The sequence below is a fragment of the Furipterus horrens genome, unplaced genomic scaffold, assembly GCF_987537825.1.
Source record: "Furipterus horrens unplaced genomic scaffold, mFurHor1.1.pri manual_scaffold_4, whole genome shotgun sequence".
Lineage (NCBI taxonomy): Eukaryota > Metazoa > Chordata > Mammalia > Chiroptera > Furipteridae > Furipterus > Furipterus horrens.
This window is the reverse complement of record NW_028327174.1, coordinates 186,436,459-186,454,442: the sequence shown is the minus strand read 5'-3', so window position 1 is coordinate 186,454,442 and position 17,984 is coordinate 186,436,459. Positions and strand designations below refer to the sequence as shown.

Genomic DNA, 17,984 nt, shown 5'->3' with positions numbered 1-17,984 from the left:
AAAAACAAAGCAATGGCGATTTTTGAGTACAAATGTATTTTGATCTTTTTAACAAATCCATCTTTTTCACCTTACTAAGGTGGCGTCAATGTCACACTGAGTGTACTGGCTTGCGTCTCAGGCAGTGTGGATGGGACAGCGTTTTCAAGGAAAGCTTGCCACTGCTTGGTTTGCAGAGCCAGAGGGGCGGACAGGTCAGCTTAGCAAATGTACATTGATGGGAATGAGAGGGAGGCGTGCAACACCGGTTCTGTCTTTGTGACACACAGGGTGCTGCTCCGTCCCTCAGTTCTCTGCAGTGAATTTGAATTTTCTAAATGTTTTCTTATGGAACTGACTCGACTTGAGTCACTTGAAACCTTCTCGGGGCTTTTTTTTTTTTTTTTTTTTTTTTTAAATTCTGGCAAAGACTGATCAAGAAGGAAGAATTCTGCCACCCCTCCTCCACCCCCCACCCCCCACCGAGTTTCACAGAGGAAATTTAGGTCTATCTCTGAAGCAGGGAAGGTGAGCCTGAATTTATCCTGCCGCTGGACTAGATGAGGTGGGAATTGGTTTTTCTTGAAAACCACTCTCAAAATCCATCCTGTAGAGCATCGTCAAGATGAGAAAATGAGATGACATTTCAATATCAACTAGAAGAATTTAGAAATGGATTTTTGTTAGGAGTGCTTAAAGGAGCAAACAAGAATTGGTATGTCTGCCTTTACAGTTCAGATTCAATGTCTTCTGGGCTTTGGTTTTATATTCCAAACAAAACAAGCTCAATTTCAAGTTAGCCTTTATTGAAAAGTTTGAAAAAGCTATCCTCTCCTCAAGGTAGGGTAATAGTTTCTAAATTTAGTCAGGTGACTATTTCTTTGGCCACCCACAAACTTTAGTGTGGAATTGAAGACATTTGTACAAATCTGACATCGTTGTTCACATATTCACAAAAGTAGGCACATCGGGTTTCCTGCTCAGCCTCTAATTGACTTGAAGGGCTGCAGTCCTCGGCAACCTGCCAGGGACTCTTAAAACTCAGGGCAACCACCCCGATTCTTTGTCCTTTTCCCTTCTTTCCCTCCTGTGTTCTCTCCACATTCCGTTATCTGTGTCTGTTGTCCATTCTCTCCTGTTCCTTCTACCTCGTCTGCTCTACTGCATTTTCCTATTAGCCTTTTAAACATGCTCAAGTCTCTCCAATCTAAAGACAAGGAATGAAATCCCCAGTGCTTCTGTGCCTGCCTTTCTAGTTCTTATCTTCCCCATTCGTAGCCAAACTGCCCAACAGAATGGTCTCTGCGGCTTCATCTTCTAACGCTCATCAAAGTCACGTCTTTTTCGCCGTGTCTTAAGGACTCAAAATCAGAACTTGCTTTCAAATAAAAACCTGCACTCCCCTTAAGACAAAGAACACCTGCTTTGTGTTTGCAGTAGGAACTGTAGCACAGACGGCACCAAACATGCAAGACAAATAACACCCTTAGGCAAATGTGTGCTGAGCTCCAGGCTGGTTCAACAGCTTGTTCTGAATACTTTCTCCTTCCGCATTCTCCACATGCTTATCATCCTAGCATGTCACACTTGGTATTTTGTATTGGAAAAACTAGTTTTTATTTTTATTTTTTTCTATTTCTTCTATTTTATTTTTTCATTTTTTTTTTATTGTTCTATTAGTTGTTCCATTGCTCTCCCCCACCCCGCCCACCTCCCCCCTCTCCAACAGTCAGTCCCCACCCTGTTGTCCACGTCCATGGGTCATTCATACATATTCCTTGACTAGACCTTTCCCTTCTTTCCCTCCTTCTCCCCCTTCCCTCTGGTCACTGTCAGTCTGTTCCTTGTTTCCATGCCTCTGGTTCTGTTTTGCTCGTTTGTTTTGTTCATTAGGTCCCTGTATCAGGTGAGATCATATGGTATTTGTCTTTCACCGCCTATTTCACTAAGCACAATACTCTCCAGTTCCATCCATGCTGTCACAAAAGGTAGGAGTTCTTTCTTTCTGCTGCATAGTATTCCATTGTGTAAAGGTACCACAGTTTTTTGATCCACTCATCCACTGATGGGCACTTAGGCTATTTCCAGTACTTGGCTATTGTGAATAGCGCTGCTATGAACATAGGGGTGCATAGGTTCTTTTGAATTGATGATTAAGGATTCTTAGGGTATAATACCAGGACTGGAATCTCTGGGTCAAAAGGCAGTTCAATTGTGGTTTTCTGAGGAAATTCCATACTGTTTTCCACAGTGGCTGCACCAGTCTGCATTCCCACCAAGAGTGCACTAGGGTTCCCGTTTCTCCGCATCCTCGCCAGCACTTACTGTTTGTTGATTTGTTAATGATGGCTGTTATGAGTGGTGTGTGATGGTATCTCATTGTGATTTTAACTTGCATCTCTCTGATGGCTAGTGATGTTGAGCATCCTTTCGTATGCCTATGGGCCCTCTGTATGTCCTCTTTGGAGAAGTGTCTGTTTAGGTCCTTTGCCCATTTTTCAATTGGATTGTCTGTCTTCTTGGTATTGAGTCATATACGTTCTTTATATATTTTGGAGATCAAACCCTTGTCCGAGGTAATACTGGCAAATATGTTTTCCTCATACAATTGGTTCCCTTTTCATCTTGCTGATGTTTTCTTTCACTGAGCAGAAACTTTTTAGTTTGATGTAGTCCTGTTTGTTTACTCTTTCTTGTATTTCCCTTGCCCTCGGAGATATATCGGCAAAAATATTGCTGCATGGGTTATCTAAAAATTTCCTGCCTATGTTTTCCTCTATGATGGAAAATTAGTTTTTAAAATAAAAAATATTTTGTCTGTTTTCCCTCATTCTGAGATTCCGATAAGTGCCCTTCCCACCCTTTGGTTGAGGATCACTGATCTAGAGCAAACATTTAGGGAAATGATAATTCCTTCTTTTTTCTAAGTAGACTGTGGACCCAGACATTCTACATCAGGGACAAGACATCCTGGGGAAGTATAGACGATTAGGATGTGAACACAGCCTTGTGACTAGGGCTGCCGAATGCCAGGCTACCTTTTCTCTCACAGTGGAAATGTCATTGTCATGTTTCTCTTTTAATTTGTGACTAAAAGTGAATGTCATCACTCACCATCTCTTGCTCTTCTGATTACCAGCCACTATATAAAGAACACAGCTACATGTAATCCAATTTCCCAAGATTGCAGCCTTGTTCTAGGGAGGTGATCCTTTATTTATGGAATAGCAGAGATAAACCCTGGAGAGGGTTTATCCTCAGTGAGACCAAGGCAAGTGTGACGCTAACTCCTGGCTCTAAACTTGGGAAATTACTGGCCAATCATTTCATTCAGCACACCCTCAAGTATCCAATACTTGTTATGTGCGTTCCTGTGGTCACAGAGTCAAATAAGACAAGGCTCCTGTGCCTGGTTAGAGGGAGAAAGATAACTGACTAGGCATTTATGAAGTATTGTAAGAGAGGGGTTTGCAAAAACACCAGGAGCACAATGGAAGGAAGGGGCCGGAGTGAAGTCTAGGCAGGATCTTGGATGATGTAACAGGAGAGTCCACGTGATGCTCTGGTAACTGATAAGCCCTTAATATTCGCAGCTTCCAACAAGGAATAAAAGTTCATTTCTACAGGCTGGGCAACTAACATCCATCTTTTAGCTATATCATCTAAAACATGTGGCCTCCAAGGTCTCCTCAGCAGGGAAAGAGCAATGATTCTTCACTGTCCCTGTTATTAAATGCCTTGTCTGAGATGTGACACATGGGGCATATTATGCAATATAATTGCATGATTACTTATACTGAAACAGCATTTGTTGTTTATCTGAAATTCAAATTTAATAGGGCATCCTGTATTGTTTTTGGCCAAATCTGGCAACAGTTAAGGAGAGCTTATCTGACATTTTGTGAACAGTTGCCACCTCCAACAGCAAAGATGGATGGACCCTGACATTTTGAGCTGAGGAGACACCGATGGCTCTTGCTGGCATGCAGGTTCTGCTGGGGTGGGCAGAGCAGAACTGAGCCCAGGCCGTGCCAGGAGACCACAGCTGGTGGAGGAAATGCAGGGCTGCTAGTGTGGCCAGGAGGGCTGTCCCTGTGCTGACAGTCTCTCAGGAGCTCCTCCCAAGGCCATAGCCTCCCACACACCTGGCCTGAAAATTCACGTGGGCTTCAAGGGTTAAAGCTGCTCCCACTGGTCAGTTGCAGAAGAGGAGAGGAGTCCACCCAACCTGAAGCAGGGCACAGGGTAAGGGGTGTTATTGTTCTGGGATTGTGCCCTCCATACAGGGGGCCATCTCTCAAGCCCTCAATGTGGCAGAACACTGGCACATTTCAGAGTACATGCTGGCAGTCCTGCCCCTATGTTTGCAGAGTCAGGGATAAGAGTAAACATACCTCATATAGAGAAATACACCTTCCTAAATACAAAATTGAAAAATTGTTGAAAAGCTCTGACTTTTATATATATGGCTGAAAGTTGGCAGGCTTTGAAAGATGACTAAATCTAATTATTATGCACATGTCTGGGTGTCCTGTTGCAAAGCCAGTGATGTTTGGATGACATGCATAATTTATAAGATTTATATATTCATTCCATAACATTTGGGTTTTTGTATTTATTTCAGAAAATGATGTTGACATTAGAGCTTTTCACATAATTTGTATTCTTTGGCAGTACTCATCCAAAGCAGAGGGTGGCAAACTTTTTCTATGAAGAACCAGATAGTAAAAATTTTAGATTTATGGGCCATATGGTTAATGTGAAAATTATTCAACTCTCCCACTGTAACATGAAAGCAGCTATAGACAACGTATAAATGTTGAGCAGCATATCTGTGTTCCAATAAAACTTTATTTATTAAATAAAAACAGGTGGTAGGCCAGATTTAATCATGCAGGATTAAAAATAAAATGTAATTGTGTTCACAGGACACAAAACTTGAACATACTTGATCAAAAACAGTAAATCAAAATAAAAATTAATTATTCAAATACATTTTCAAGATATTCTAAAATATTCAAAACCCTCTGTTAAAATTAAGAGTAAGATACAAATTAAATTAGTTAATATTAACATTTTAAATCAAATAATTTCAACAAAGCTGACTTTTAATTTAATTTTGTAAAGACCTGATTAAATCTTATTAGCTTTTTCTATAAAAATAGATCTCACGATTCTAGCCTTTAATATCATGTAGTTGCCAACATAAAGAACTGGTATTATGCACCACCCACATTAGTTCTATACCTATTTACTCACAAATGTTAAAGTCACATGAATTGTTAAAGTTTTAAGTGTTCCTCGGCTGTCATGAGCAACTGTTGCAAAAACTGTCCAAATGTGTGAGTACCTCTAGAGCCATGAATTAGATAGAACATGAAGAAAAGCAGAAAATGGACACTCAGCACTACTGGGAAATGTACTTCCCCAGGCAAGAATCTGCTACATTCGGACTATCACAGAGAAGGGATTTAATAAATCAATTAACCTGTCTTCTCTCTTTATGGGCTTTCTCTTCTCAATCCTCCCTCCATTTTAAAGTGCCTGCCTCTGCTGTGAGCAGTGATAAAATGAGCAACTTCCCAGGTTTTGAAAGCAGCCACCTCTTGTTTCAAGAACGTGGGGCAGTCTATGGGAAGGAGCATCTCCTGAGTCTGGGTGGGGCTACCCGTGGGAGTGGGTGTTTAGAGCGACAGGTTGCTATGCCAATGCTAAGAGCAGTATTCTGAATGATGGGGCATTTGTGTGATTTTTAATAATTTAATTTTTATGTTTATACTAAATCTTTTCTCCTTTATAATTTTCTGTATTAAAACATTCCTCTCCCCCAGGCAGCTGCGGGAGATGGCAGAAGGACAGGTCCCATTGCTCAATGGCCCAGACCCATCATGCATCTGGCAGCCCATCATGGCCAAGCAGGTACTACTGCTGGGCCTGGAGCTGGGGGTTGTACGCTGTGAGGGCATCAACATTTCTGGCAATTTCTACAGAAACAAGTTCAAGTACCTGGCCTTCCTCCTGCCAGAGGGAGAACACCAACCCATTCCACTCCCGAGCTTCCAACAGCAGCATCTGGATAGTGCGCGGCAGGCTGCCCCCATGACCAAGCCAGGCAAGGCAACACTGAGCGCCTCAAGCATTAGATGGGACCTCATGACAAGAAAAGCAGAGGGTGGTTCTGACCGTCCTCCACGCTCTGCACCCAAAGCCTCTGTGCAAGTCCACCCTGGATCACAAGGTTGTCTGGAAGACCCAGGCAGTGCAGGCCACCCAGGAGACGAGAAAGGAGGCCAAGATCCATTGCCGAAGGCAGCACAGCTCATAAGCCTATGGAAACAGGCAAAAAGAACGTAGAAAAGAAAATTGACAAATACCCAGAGAGCCTTAGGACCTTCAGGCTCCTGGTCTGAGCCCAGTAAAGACTTTATTTCTCCAAAAAGAAAAAAAAAAAAAAAGTACCACTATTCACCTGTATTACTTTTATAATCAGATCATGAACCAGAAAGTGCTACTTTGTACATCAATACATGTAATTTTTCAAAAATATGTTTGTAACAGGCAGGACCCTCTGAAAAGTGGGATTCAGGGGAGGGGCTCCTCTTGCTGAAATTAAAAAGCCTCCTGGCTTTGGAGACATTTCTTGGGGAAGTTGCGTGAGAGCGTGGAGGCGTAGGGCTCGGCACAGCCAAGTTTTCCGTTTAGCTTCCTTTTAATTTCTGACTTTCTTCTCACAGTGTCCATAGCAGATCAGATACCTCCATCCCTTAGCAAATTTCTTCATGTGCAGTTCTTTCAAAGAAAAGACCTTTTCTCTCTATCTTGTGTTCCTTGTTGTGTCCCTATTGCCACCTGTTGAAAACCTATTCATTTTTTAGGCTCTAGCTTAATGGCCTGGTCCTTAATGATAACTTTCCTTATCTTGGCAGCTGGAAGGCCTTTTCCTGAGGCCCCATCAGCCTTTTTCTTAAGCCTGAAGGAAATGCCTCTTAAAATTTAGGGTGATCTAGAAGCCATAGTCCTTCCTACGTCTTTGCAGGGGCTACAAATGGAATGTGTGGTTTACAGAAGCCTTCCAGACCACCTAGAGAGGTCCTGGGAGCTAGACCAAGGTGACTTCAGGCTCAGTATTCCTGGAGGTCGTGAGTTAGTCTCCAGAAAGCCACTTATAGTGCATTCTGGAGTTGTCGTGTTCTGGAAGGCCAAATGGCACATGCAGTGGACTGCACTTAATAATGTAAAATGTAGTGCGTACCCATGTAAGGTCCTACAATTGAATTAGATGAAATCTGAGGATATTACAAGGGTTTACTATCAGGACCTGCAGGAAAAGATCCACTCGATTCTACACTGATCAGACTATTTCCAGTGTATTGTGCTTAGTTTGGGGTATACAGTAAACTCTTCAGGAACATAAGTTTAAAACAACCACATGAAAAGTAGTTACCCAGAATGATGAGCAACGCCAAGCCTCGTCCTAAGAATGCGACGTGGACAGCAGGTCCGGCTCCAATAAGGTGCCATCTGGGAAAGGCAGGCTAGTTAAACTGAAAAGAGAGGGATGCTGCCTAGCCAGCACGTTCACAGCTTAGTCACACCTTCCGGTTCTGCTATCTAGCACATTTACCCTTCTGGTAAAACATTAGCCTGTATTTCCGTTGGGAACCTCTTCTCCCCAGCTCGGTTCCTGGGGTTTGGATGAGGCTGACACCACACTGAGGAGGGGCCCTGGTGGCTCTGGGCCAGCCGTTTTCAACCTTTTTCATCTCATGGTACACATAAACTGATTACTAAAATCCTGCGGCACACCAAAGGATATATTATATTTTTTGGCAATCTGACACAAAATTAGGTATCACTTTGATGCACACAGTGAACAGCTATTGTTGTGCAGGCTGTGGTCATTTTTTTAAATTCGACAATCTAAGGGAAAAGAGGTCAGTGGCCCTAACTAAAGAGTCAGGTATTGCATGTTTTAAAAACAATTCTTGGGGCACACTAGTTGAAGATTGCTGCTCTAGGTTATTTACTGATCCTATTATCCAGGGCAGTGGTTTAGCTATGGGCATTTGTCCCCAGTGAGAAATAGAGTTTCTCTGTCACTCTTGGGTAAGAGAAAGAAGCTTTCTCTGCCCCACGGATCTGAAGCTGAGAGGATCCTGCTGGAGCCATGCTACAGTCATGAGGGGAAATTGAGAATGGAGCAGGCAGGGCTGAGAGGGAAGAGCTGGAATCCAGCCGCTCCGTGAGGGCAACATCACACCTGACGTCAGGTCTGTCAGGGGACCTTTTTGGTTTCGGGAGCCAATACATTTCAGTTTTGCTTTCAGTGTTTTGGTTCATTGTAAGTCGCTTGAACCAGAAGTCCCCGAAATAGAACACAGCAGGGCTATGAAGCAGAGGGGATTGGGGAGCAGCTGGTGAGTCGGTAATGTGGAGAGCTAGCCTGTTTGGCAGGCGTGGGTGGCTTGATTTAGATGATGGGTGACTTGCGATTTGTGAGCATGTAAGGTTTCTGGCCTGTCAGCCTGATGTTATGGCTGCTATTGGCAAATTGTACTCAAGAAGTAGCTACCATGATGTGAAAGGATAATTTGATTTAAAAAATTACCTGTGAGTGCTTAAGGTTTATTCTACAAACCTGCCAGAGAAAATCAAAGCATAAGAAATCTTTTGAACTGGCTAATACATGCTCCCTTTTCCATTACCCCTTTGGCACAGATTCAAAGTCTCTCTCACTCATATCCATTTTAAAACAACTGTGTGAGCAAGTCAGTACAATGTGGGGCATCGTCAGAGTCCTGGAGAGAGTGTGGGAGACAGTCATCTGGGGACATATCATCTAGAAACCACTGAGCCCTTGAATGAACAGGAAATGAGACATGCAGAGAGATGACTAATCTGATGCTTTTCTACACCAGCTTGCCCCAAGGATGTGCAGCTGAGCTGCATATTAACACCCACTGGCAACCTCTGACCGACATGACTGACCCCACTCCTTTCTCCCTTCCCCAAATATGCAGAACACTTACTAGGTACCTGGAGTTTTGCCAGATGCAGGGATGGCTGGTTAATATGGCATGACTGAGAGCAACTTAGAGTCTAAAGGGAAAGACAGGCAAATAAGTGCTGAATGTGACATAGAGGGGACTTTGAAAGTAGCAATTTACACTTAATATCTATGTATTTCACTGTATGTAAATGATATCTTTTTTTTTTTTTTTTTTTTTTTTCTTAATGGGAAGGAAAGAAGAATCAGTTGAAAGCAGCCCTGGAAGTCCAGACAGGATATTATTATCAGAGTACCAAAATAGAGATGATCAAATGTGATCAGATTATATGAAAGCGCCAAAGTGCCTACAACCCCACAAAAGCAAAGAGTACCTCCAAAAAAGTGAATTTTCTAATTAGAACTCCAGAATAACCTCAAGCTCAGAGACAGCAGGGACAGGCAGAAATAACTGGTATGATAGTGAGCAAAAACATCAGCACCCGTCTTCTGCTCTAGAAGTGGCTAGGGGTGCATTTTCCCCCCAAAGTGAACATTTTAAGTAACGCTTACTGCTTATCAATAAGATGAGAGTCATGATACAAAGAACTCCCAGAGGAGGCACTGGAGCTGGAGAAAGTAGCCACAGCCCAGTTCCCCCTCCCCCTCCCAGAGTGATTGGAGCTGGGACCACTGTCACCAGATTTACTCCTAAGGAAACAATTTTCATCTGGGCTGGGGAAATGTACCAAAAGTACTAATTCTAAACATGTGAGACTTTCACGTAGAAAATAAGAGCAGGCAGCCAACCATCATGAAACACCTGAGGAAAATCAGCAGAAGACTCATCCAATTCTATAAATAAGTAACGTCCTGATGAAACGGAGGTAAGCAGGAAGAAACTTTAAAATACTCTAGTTGGTATACTCAGGGGAATTCAAGAAGTCATCACCTCTACAGAAATTAAAGGCATTCTGTAAAAGAAACATAATTCTTGGAAATGAAAAGCATGCTTGCCAAAATTAAAAAAGAAATTTCAACAGATGGATGGCAGAACAGAATAAGTATGGGTGAAGATCAAATTGGCAAACAGGAAGATTGAGTTGGGGTCGTCTCCCTCATTCAGTGAATAAAGGCAAAGAAGATGAAGAAAATAGGATAAATACTGAGTCAGAGAGGCTAGAGGTAAGTTTTTAGGAATTGCCTACCACAAATTCCAGAAGGGAATAAATAGAAAGAATAGAGAGAATGAAATAATCAAAGAACCAAATGAAAAAAAAATGTCTCTGCTAATGAAAAGCTTGAATCTACAGACTGAAAGGGACCAATGAGTGCTGGGCAAAAATAATGAAAAGCCATAGCCTCATGAAATTTCTGAATTTCAAGAATCAAGACAAAATCCCCAAAGCTTGGTATGGGAATCATGGGAGACACATCACTGGAAAGGAATTTATAACCAAATTAGCCTGTGATTCTCATCTGTAACACTAATGATGAGAGACAAAATTCAGAGAGAATTATTTTGAACCCAGAATTCTAGGCTCCGTTAACCTACCCTTTAATTATTTTGAATTCAGAATTCTATACTCAGTTAACCTATAATTAAATTCTGAGAGCAAAATCAAGATATATTTGGGCATTTAAAGATTCAGAAAGTTTACCATTCAGAATACTTTCTGATAGAGATACTCAAAGATGTACCAAAGAAGATGAAGAAAGAGGAAGAGGGGGAAAGAGGAAATTGTAGCACAAGAAACAGCAGAAAGCAAAGAAACCAGTAAACCCTACAGCTAAGTCCACTGCAAAATAATTGAATAAAGTCTTATGAAGATTGCACTATTTGCCAATGTCAGTGTTATGGGTCCTTACTGTCAGCTGGTATTTACCGAGGAAAGCAGCTCAATCAGCCTTCACAGCTGTCATGGGCTTCCTCAGAATCATGTTGGTCATTGCTGGATGTGCCCCACTTCTCCTCAGGCCTGTGGGTGTCTGCAAGGGTCCTTGAGCTGATCCTGGGTCCGGAAATAAGCTGTCAGCAAGGCTTCCTTTTAGGGTTTGTGAAACAAACAGACCAACAGCTGAGGTTTCCTCAAGTGAGGCGGGTGACGGTGTGTGCACATTTTGTGTGTGCGTGACAGACTGGGTGACAGGGCCCTAGTCTCACTTGGTGTTCCCACTTCCTGAGGTCTGGGGGAGGGCAGGTGAGCATGATGACAGCTGCTCCTTGACCTTGAGTCTGTTAAAGTGTCTGAAGTTGACTCCCAAATCCGAATCTTCTGCTCCTCCTGAGGGTGTGGAGTCCCATTTGAGTGCACTTGCTGGGACAAAGTGAGGAGGGATGGCATTAGTGTGAACATGGGGAGAGCTAGGGGACTTCCCTGCTCTACTGAGCTGCCACTTCCCATCCATGTTTTGCTTTTCTGAGAACACTGGTGTTCTGGGTGGGCTGCATGTCAGACAGCACCGCTTCTAGAACAGCAAGTGCAGTGGCCAAGAGTCAATTTGCTTCCCACGTTCCACAGACTAACACCGGGCAGGGAGTTTGGGAAGTAGGAGAGGTGTGTTTGAAAAGACAGTAATGCTACTGTTTCTCACGTGGCAACATGGGTCTGAGAGCCACTGAGCATCCAAGAAGGAGAAGTCTGCCTTCTCTTGACTTAGAGACAGCCATCAGTAGGACCATTTCTCTGTAGAGACAGGTCCCTGTGTTGGTCATGAAAGATCTACTTGAGATGAGTGTCAACGTGGTCCTTTCATGTCAGCTAGGGGATAGATGTGTGTAAGCGTGGAGTGGGGTATTTCAGGGGGACTCACTTTTATCAAACACCAAGTTTTCAACCAACATAATTCAAAGTCTTCAAACATTTATTTAAATTTCTTTTCCTGATTAAAAAAATGTATTTTTTTTCCAAAGGCGTCGAACATTTAGATTATTCCTGTTATGGCAATGAGTTCCACACCGGAGTATGTCAAACTCATTACAATTAGATATTCAGAACACATCTAAGCAATTTATCTACAATTTGTAGGCCTTCTAGTGGGAAAAGCTATACATCACTTCTGGTTACAAGTGTGATTACCAAGCAACAGATTTTTCCAGGAAAGTTCTAGGATATTTGGTATCCAGCCACCTTGTTCACTTTTCCTTCTGGTCTAATACACAGATGGGAACCCACTGGGCAAACCCCTAACTTCACATTGTAAGCAGACACAGCGAAGGGCAGCCTGGGGAAAAACCCCACAGATACTGGACTAGGGTTCACCTTCCATTTGTTTTGTCCTCTTCCTTCCCACCCCTGCCTGTCCCACAGCCCACTCAGGGGTTCCTTAAAATCCCCTCCGCTTATGCCCCAGGGGGTGGGGGAAGGAGCTTTCCAAGGGAACTTTCTTGTAATTCTGATTGACCAGGATCCAAAATTGATTGGAAGGTTCTATATGTTAGTGCCAGTCTGGTAAAATAAAAATAAAAATTGGCACCTATATTTTTTGTCATAGATTTTTTTTAAACCATTTAAGCATGTTTAAGTGTACAGGTCAGTGGCATTAAGAACACTCAAAATTATTTTGCAGTCATCAGCTCCATTCATCCACAGAATTCTTTTCATCTGGCAAAACTGAAGCTCTCTACCCATTAAACACAAACTCCCCTTCCCTTCTCTGCTCAGCCCTTGGCAACCACCCCTCTACTTTCTGTCTATGAATTCAACTACCCTAAATGTTTCATGGGTAGACTCATATAGTATTGGTCTTTTAAAAAAAAAACCAACTGGCTTATTTCACTTAGCATAATGCCCTCAAAGGTTCATCCACATTGTAGCAAGTCTCAGAATTTTAAGACTGAATAATATTCTATTGTATGGTTAGACCCCATTTATTTATCCACTCATCCTTTGATGGATATTTGGCTATTGCGAATAAGGCTGCTAGGAATTTGGGTGTGCAAATATTCCTTTGTTATCATTGAATGTTTTAATTTTGTAGCAAGATTCACTAAGGAAGTCTTCAATACTAACCCTAGATGACTGGAGACAGGAACAAATTGGAAAGTTCTCTTGGTTATGTATACCTGCTCAAGGTCCTTTAAGATCATTTCCGATATTGGTCAGCAATCTCAATATTTTAAGTGGGAGTTAAATGTTTTATCTAACCACATAAAGGCCCTCTGATGACTAAATTATTATTTTAAAAGCCATTTTTAGTATATATGCTGCTGAAGCAAGCACTATTTTAAAAAATTTATAAAGATGAAGTTAAAAATGATTTCTTAAAAATGTGGAACTGACAGTGTTTCTGGAGGCCAAGGCACTGGTATTTGAATGGCTTAAAACCTAAAGAAGCTGATTGTATGAAACAATTTTTACACAGGTGAGCAAATACAATGCTTTGAACTGGTAAAAAGTGTACTTGGTATTTTTTCAATAATTCCTACATAGTGGTTCTGAATTAAATTTTAAAATATTATAAATTCTGCACAGCATATTAATATGAACAAAGAACTTGAAGTGTCTTATTTTAAATGTTTTAAATTGCATGTATTTTAATTTTTTTCCCCCTACTGCTCATCTCTTTTAGTGGGTATTTTTGTGAAGCACATGTGGCAAATCTAATCCAATATATTCCTCAAAACTATCTAGCTCATTGAGGTCATTCTTTTGAAAGCACTGTTGAATATTTAACTGTGTGTGGTATGTGCATGTGTGTGTGCCTTTGGTCATTTTACCTGGTGTGGGAAGGAGAGGAGAGAGAACTTTCAGGGTATAAAATGCTATCTTAAAACCAAAAGAAAATTATTTTTGATGAAGTCCTTAATAGCTAGATGTCACAGAAAAAGAGAGTTCTCTCTAAATTCTGTTTCAGAAGATGTTGATATATTGGCCATGCTCTCTTAAAACAAGAACCTTTTTCTTAAGCTAAATATTTTCTCAACAATAATTTCTCTGCTCCCAATTTAATTCTGGTCCATTAGTCTTTTTTAATTCTAGTGACAAGTACTTATGAGGAGATCCTTTTTCATTTTGTGATTCCATAAACTCACCATTGGGTAAGAAGTTTTGTTTTTAATATTTGTTTGAAAGCATAAAATGAGCCAATAAAAAGAATTCATGAAAGCCATACAGTCTAATGTAAAATATAAGAGTAACATGAATTGTGCTAACATAAAATTTTCCAAATATTAAAAATATGACTCATGCAAATATAAAATGAAAACCTATTTAAGATTTGGACTATTTTCCCTAACATCACCCATGTTAAATATATTTGTGTGTGTGTGTGTGTGTGTGTGTATTTATTTATTTATTCTGCAGGGGGACATGGTGGAAAAGAAGAGATATAGATTGGTTTAAAAGTTTATTAAATGAATCTATTTTTGTTGAAAAAAATTACATGATTTCAAAGTTCACGGAGAGCTGAGTTTAACAAAAACTTTGTCTCAATAACAGGAGATAGGCTGCCATACCCAGACTGCCCATCTCCTCCTCCTCAGGCAGGCTCTTATCTTTGCTGAACAACAACAACAAAAAGTTAGTAAGAATGCCTGCTGCAAAGGAGGCTAGGAAGTTTATTTTTAACTACTACTTTTTAAGGCTGCACAACAAATTTAGCCCTTATATGGGTGTGTTCCTGGGGTAGTTAGATTTAGATCAGGCTCATGGTAAAGAAAGCAAGCGAGGACATGGGTGAAGTAGTGGGGGGCCTTCCTCTTGTAGAGACCCACAGACATCACACATTCAAGTTCAAAGCCTTCAAACTGAACCGTCTCTCTTCTCCCTCTGCAGTCTCTCTCTGTCCCAACTCATAACAATTCCTTTTGGGTCTTGGACTCAGTGACTCCCATGACCATCAACTCAGTTGCCCCAATCAGACGTTTAGGTGACATCTGTAATTTCTCTTTTCTTCTCCATTCTACTGGTCATACAATCCAGTGAGTCCCACCCAACACCACCTCTCATTTGCCGCGTCTCTCCGTACTCCGCCACTGCCCTGATCCTGGACATGTCCTCTCCTGCCTGGATTCCGCGGCAGGGCCAGGCGGGTCTCCCTGCCTCCCCAGCCCCAACCACAACCTACGGAGCAGACTCTGGGACTCTTTCCTGATGGTCACACCCGTTACAGCTTCTCTGCAACCCCCTTTTACTTGGTTTATGAGTTCTTATTTATTTCTGCATCTTGATGCCTCTCTCCAAACATCTAAAATACACTCTCTTGTCACTGTCTCATTGTCCGTGACTCTTACCTGCTTTGTTTCCTCTCCCACGTTTTTCTCATCCTCAGGGGCTTAGCTTACTTCCTTGGAGCAGCAGGAACGCCTGCCAGCCCCTCCCCCACCACAACTCTGTCGCCCTTTAAGGTCTTGTCACCTGGACAAGTCTGTCGCCCTGGGTAGCCTGGGCTGGCGGCTTCTCGCCCTCTCATCTTGCCCTTGGAGCTCCAGCCACCTCACCCCAGGTCTCTTCAACCTCCTGGAAGATGCCTGCTCTTTCTGTCCCTCACCACATTTCCTTTGCCATCCAGGGGGGTTCCTCCTTGAGCCCCCGACCAGCTTGGATGCCACGTTCATTTCACATGCTTAAGGCACGATGGACGCTTCCTTCTAGCACAGTCCGGGACCCTCTGTTCGGCTGTGTCACTACCTGCCGGGTGGCTGCCCCCACTTTTGGAACGTAACGCGCCCCTGTCTCCTAGCCTGCTGAGTACCCCCAGGGCCACCTCGCGCCTGGCTGGTGCACAAATGAGTGAAGGGGCGAGTGAATGAACGAGCGTCTGCCGAGGCCGGGAGCGCAGGCCGGGCCCCGTAACCTCCCCGGGACCCCGGGGCGCCCTCCGCTCCCCAGCGCGGCGCCGGAAGAGGCCGGTCCGGTCCCCACCCCGCGGCGCCCGCCGCCTTATCTCGGCGCCTCGGGGCCCCAGGAGGAGACGCGGGCGCGCCGGCAGGGACGCGGCGGCGGCATGGGCCCGGGGCCCGGGGGCTTGGGTCACCCGCCTCGCCGCCTGCTGCCGCTCCTGCTGCTGCTCGGCCTGGCCCGCGGCGCGACTGGAGCGCAGGGCGCCGACGGTGAGTGCGGGCGGGAGCGGGCGCAGCCCCCGAGCGCCGCGGGTCCTTGCTGGGCCCCCACGGGTCTGGGCGCTGCCGGGATGCTTTCCCCGCCCCTGGGCCTGACCAGCGCGGGGGCGAACGGGGAGCGCAGGTGGGGCAGCTCCGGCCGTTGAGGATCGGGAAGGCGGGGCTCCAAGAAGCAGGAGGAGCTCCCCGCCTGGGCTTCCCCGTCCCTGTCCCCGCCCCAGGGCCTCCTGAGAGACCTGTTTAGAGGTGGCCTTGCTTGCGTCCCGGAGGGACCTGAGGCGAGGTGGGGACAGGGCACTAGCGGCGCCCCGGGGAGAGCCACACCCGGCGTGGAAGGGCGTTCCGGCTGCAGAGTCACGCTTCTGGCCCTGCTGTGGCTTTTGCACGATAAATTCTAGACCCGAAGCAATTTTCTTTTTACCTTTTAATTTTTTCACCTTGATGAAGAACTAGATGCTAATATGGTGAGAAAAAAGTGTAACAAAGTTTACAGGAAGAAAGTATTCATTAATTAATTCAATAGATGGTCCTTGTTTCCCTGTGCATGATGTGATGAGGTCTTGGTGCTGGACTTAATTGAGTTCATATTGTGGAGGAGACAGACAAGCAAATAATACATTTCCAGGCACTTGGAGTAGTTCTCCGCCCCCCACCACATTCAAACGCAGTGTTGAATATAGCATTCAGACATCTAAGGGTGGTGGCATGTCTGAATACTAGAGAAGACAGAATGCCATTCGTGGTCAGAGGAGGGAATGATTACTTCTAGCTGGGGGAATCTGGTGGCATGGTGGATGAGGTGACCCTGTAACCAGACTATCAAGAGTTGGTAATATTTGGATATGGGAAGATGAAGAAAAGGCATCCCAGCTCATAGCAGTGAGTGTGCCACAAATACATGTAGAATGAATGACTTGCAGATGGAGGAGCCTGGCCAGGAAGCACATGGGGCACAAAAGCAAAGGGCCTGCAGTTCAGATTGACTGGTATGTAAGGAGATGGTTGGAAAGTAGGGGTAGAAAAGCAGATTGGATTTAACCAGAAGGCAGAGTGCCTTAACTGGAAGACCAAGTCATTTAGATTTAGTTGTTTCTGGGAAGTGGGAAGCCATTGGAAGTCATTGCTGGTCGTTGTACAGAGAGTGACATAAAAAGCAGCTATAAGGAAACCCTCCAACTTCCTTAATGAAAGCAAACACTGGTCCTGAAGAGGAAGGAAACTTCTACATAAGGAAAAATGAGAGGTACTTTGCAGCTCAGACTCCTGGTCACCCCGGACCCCAAATTTTCTTTATCTGGGCACTTTTACCATCACTGGTCTGTGTTTCTCTTGATGGCTCAACCTCCTGAAGTGGCCATTTTTGTACATCAGATGCTCTGGTAGGCTTTCTAACTTTCTTCCCTAAGCTGTCTCCCATGGCAATGTACATAAAAGCCTGTAGATGCTTGGAGCCTATTTCAGAATCTTTTTTTTATTTTTCATGTATAATTTTTTAAAAGATTGTATTTTTTATTTTTAGAAAGAGGGAAAGGGAGGGAGAGAAGGATAAAAAAACATCAATGTGTGAGAAAAACATCAGTCAGTTGCCTTTCACATGTGCCATGACTGGTGACCAAACCTGCAACTCAGGCATGTGCCCTGACTTGCAATTGGACCAGTGACCTTTTGCTTTGTGAGACAATGCCCAACCAACTGAGCCACACTGGTCAGGATACATATAATTTTTTAAATTGAATTTATTGGGGTGAGATTGGTTAATAAAATTATATAGGTTTCAGGAATAAATTCCGTAATCCATCATCTGTATATTGTACTGTGTTCACCACCCCAAGTCATCTCTTCCATCGCCATTTATCCCCCCTTTACTCTTCTTTACCTTCCCTCACCCCCCAGAATCTTTGTGTTAATACTCTAGCCTAGGAGACTTCCCAATGTAGTCTCATTGAATTGTTGGGC

At 43.6% G+C, this 17,984-nt stretch overlaps 1 protein-coding gene across 1 annotated transcript in view; it reads left to right on the top strand.

Moving 5' to 3' along the window:
* Nucleotides 1–15,897: 15,897 nt before the first annotated feature.
* The window catches only part of SUSD1 (sushi domain containing 1), a 106,420-nt gene continuing 104,333 nt past the window's right edge, over nt 15,898–17,984 (top strand). Inside the window, exon 1 of the mRNA XM_090275960.1 lies at nt 15,898–16,019. Coding sequence (XP_090132086.1) covers nt 15,914–16,019 — 106 coding nt within the window. The 5' untranslated portion in view covers nt 15,898–15,913. The remainder of the gene's footprint in view (nt 16,020–17,984) is intronic.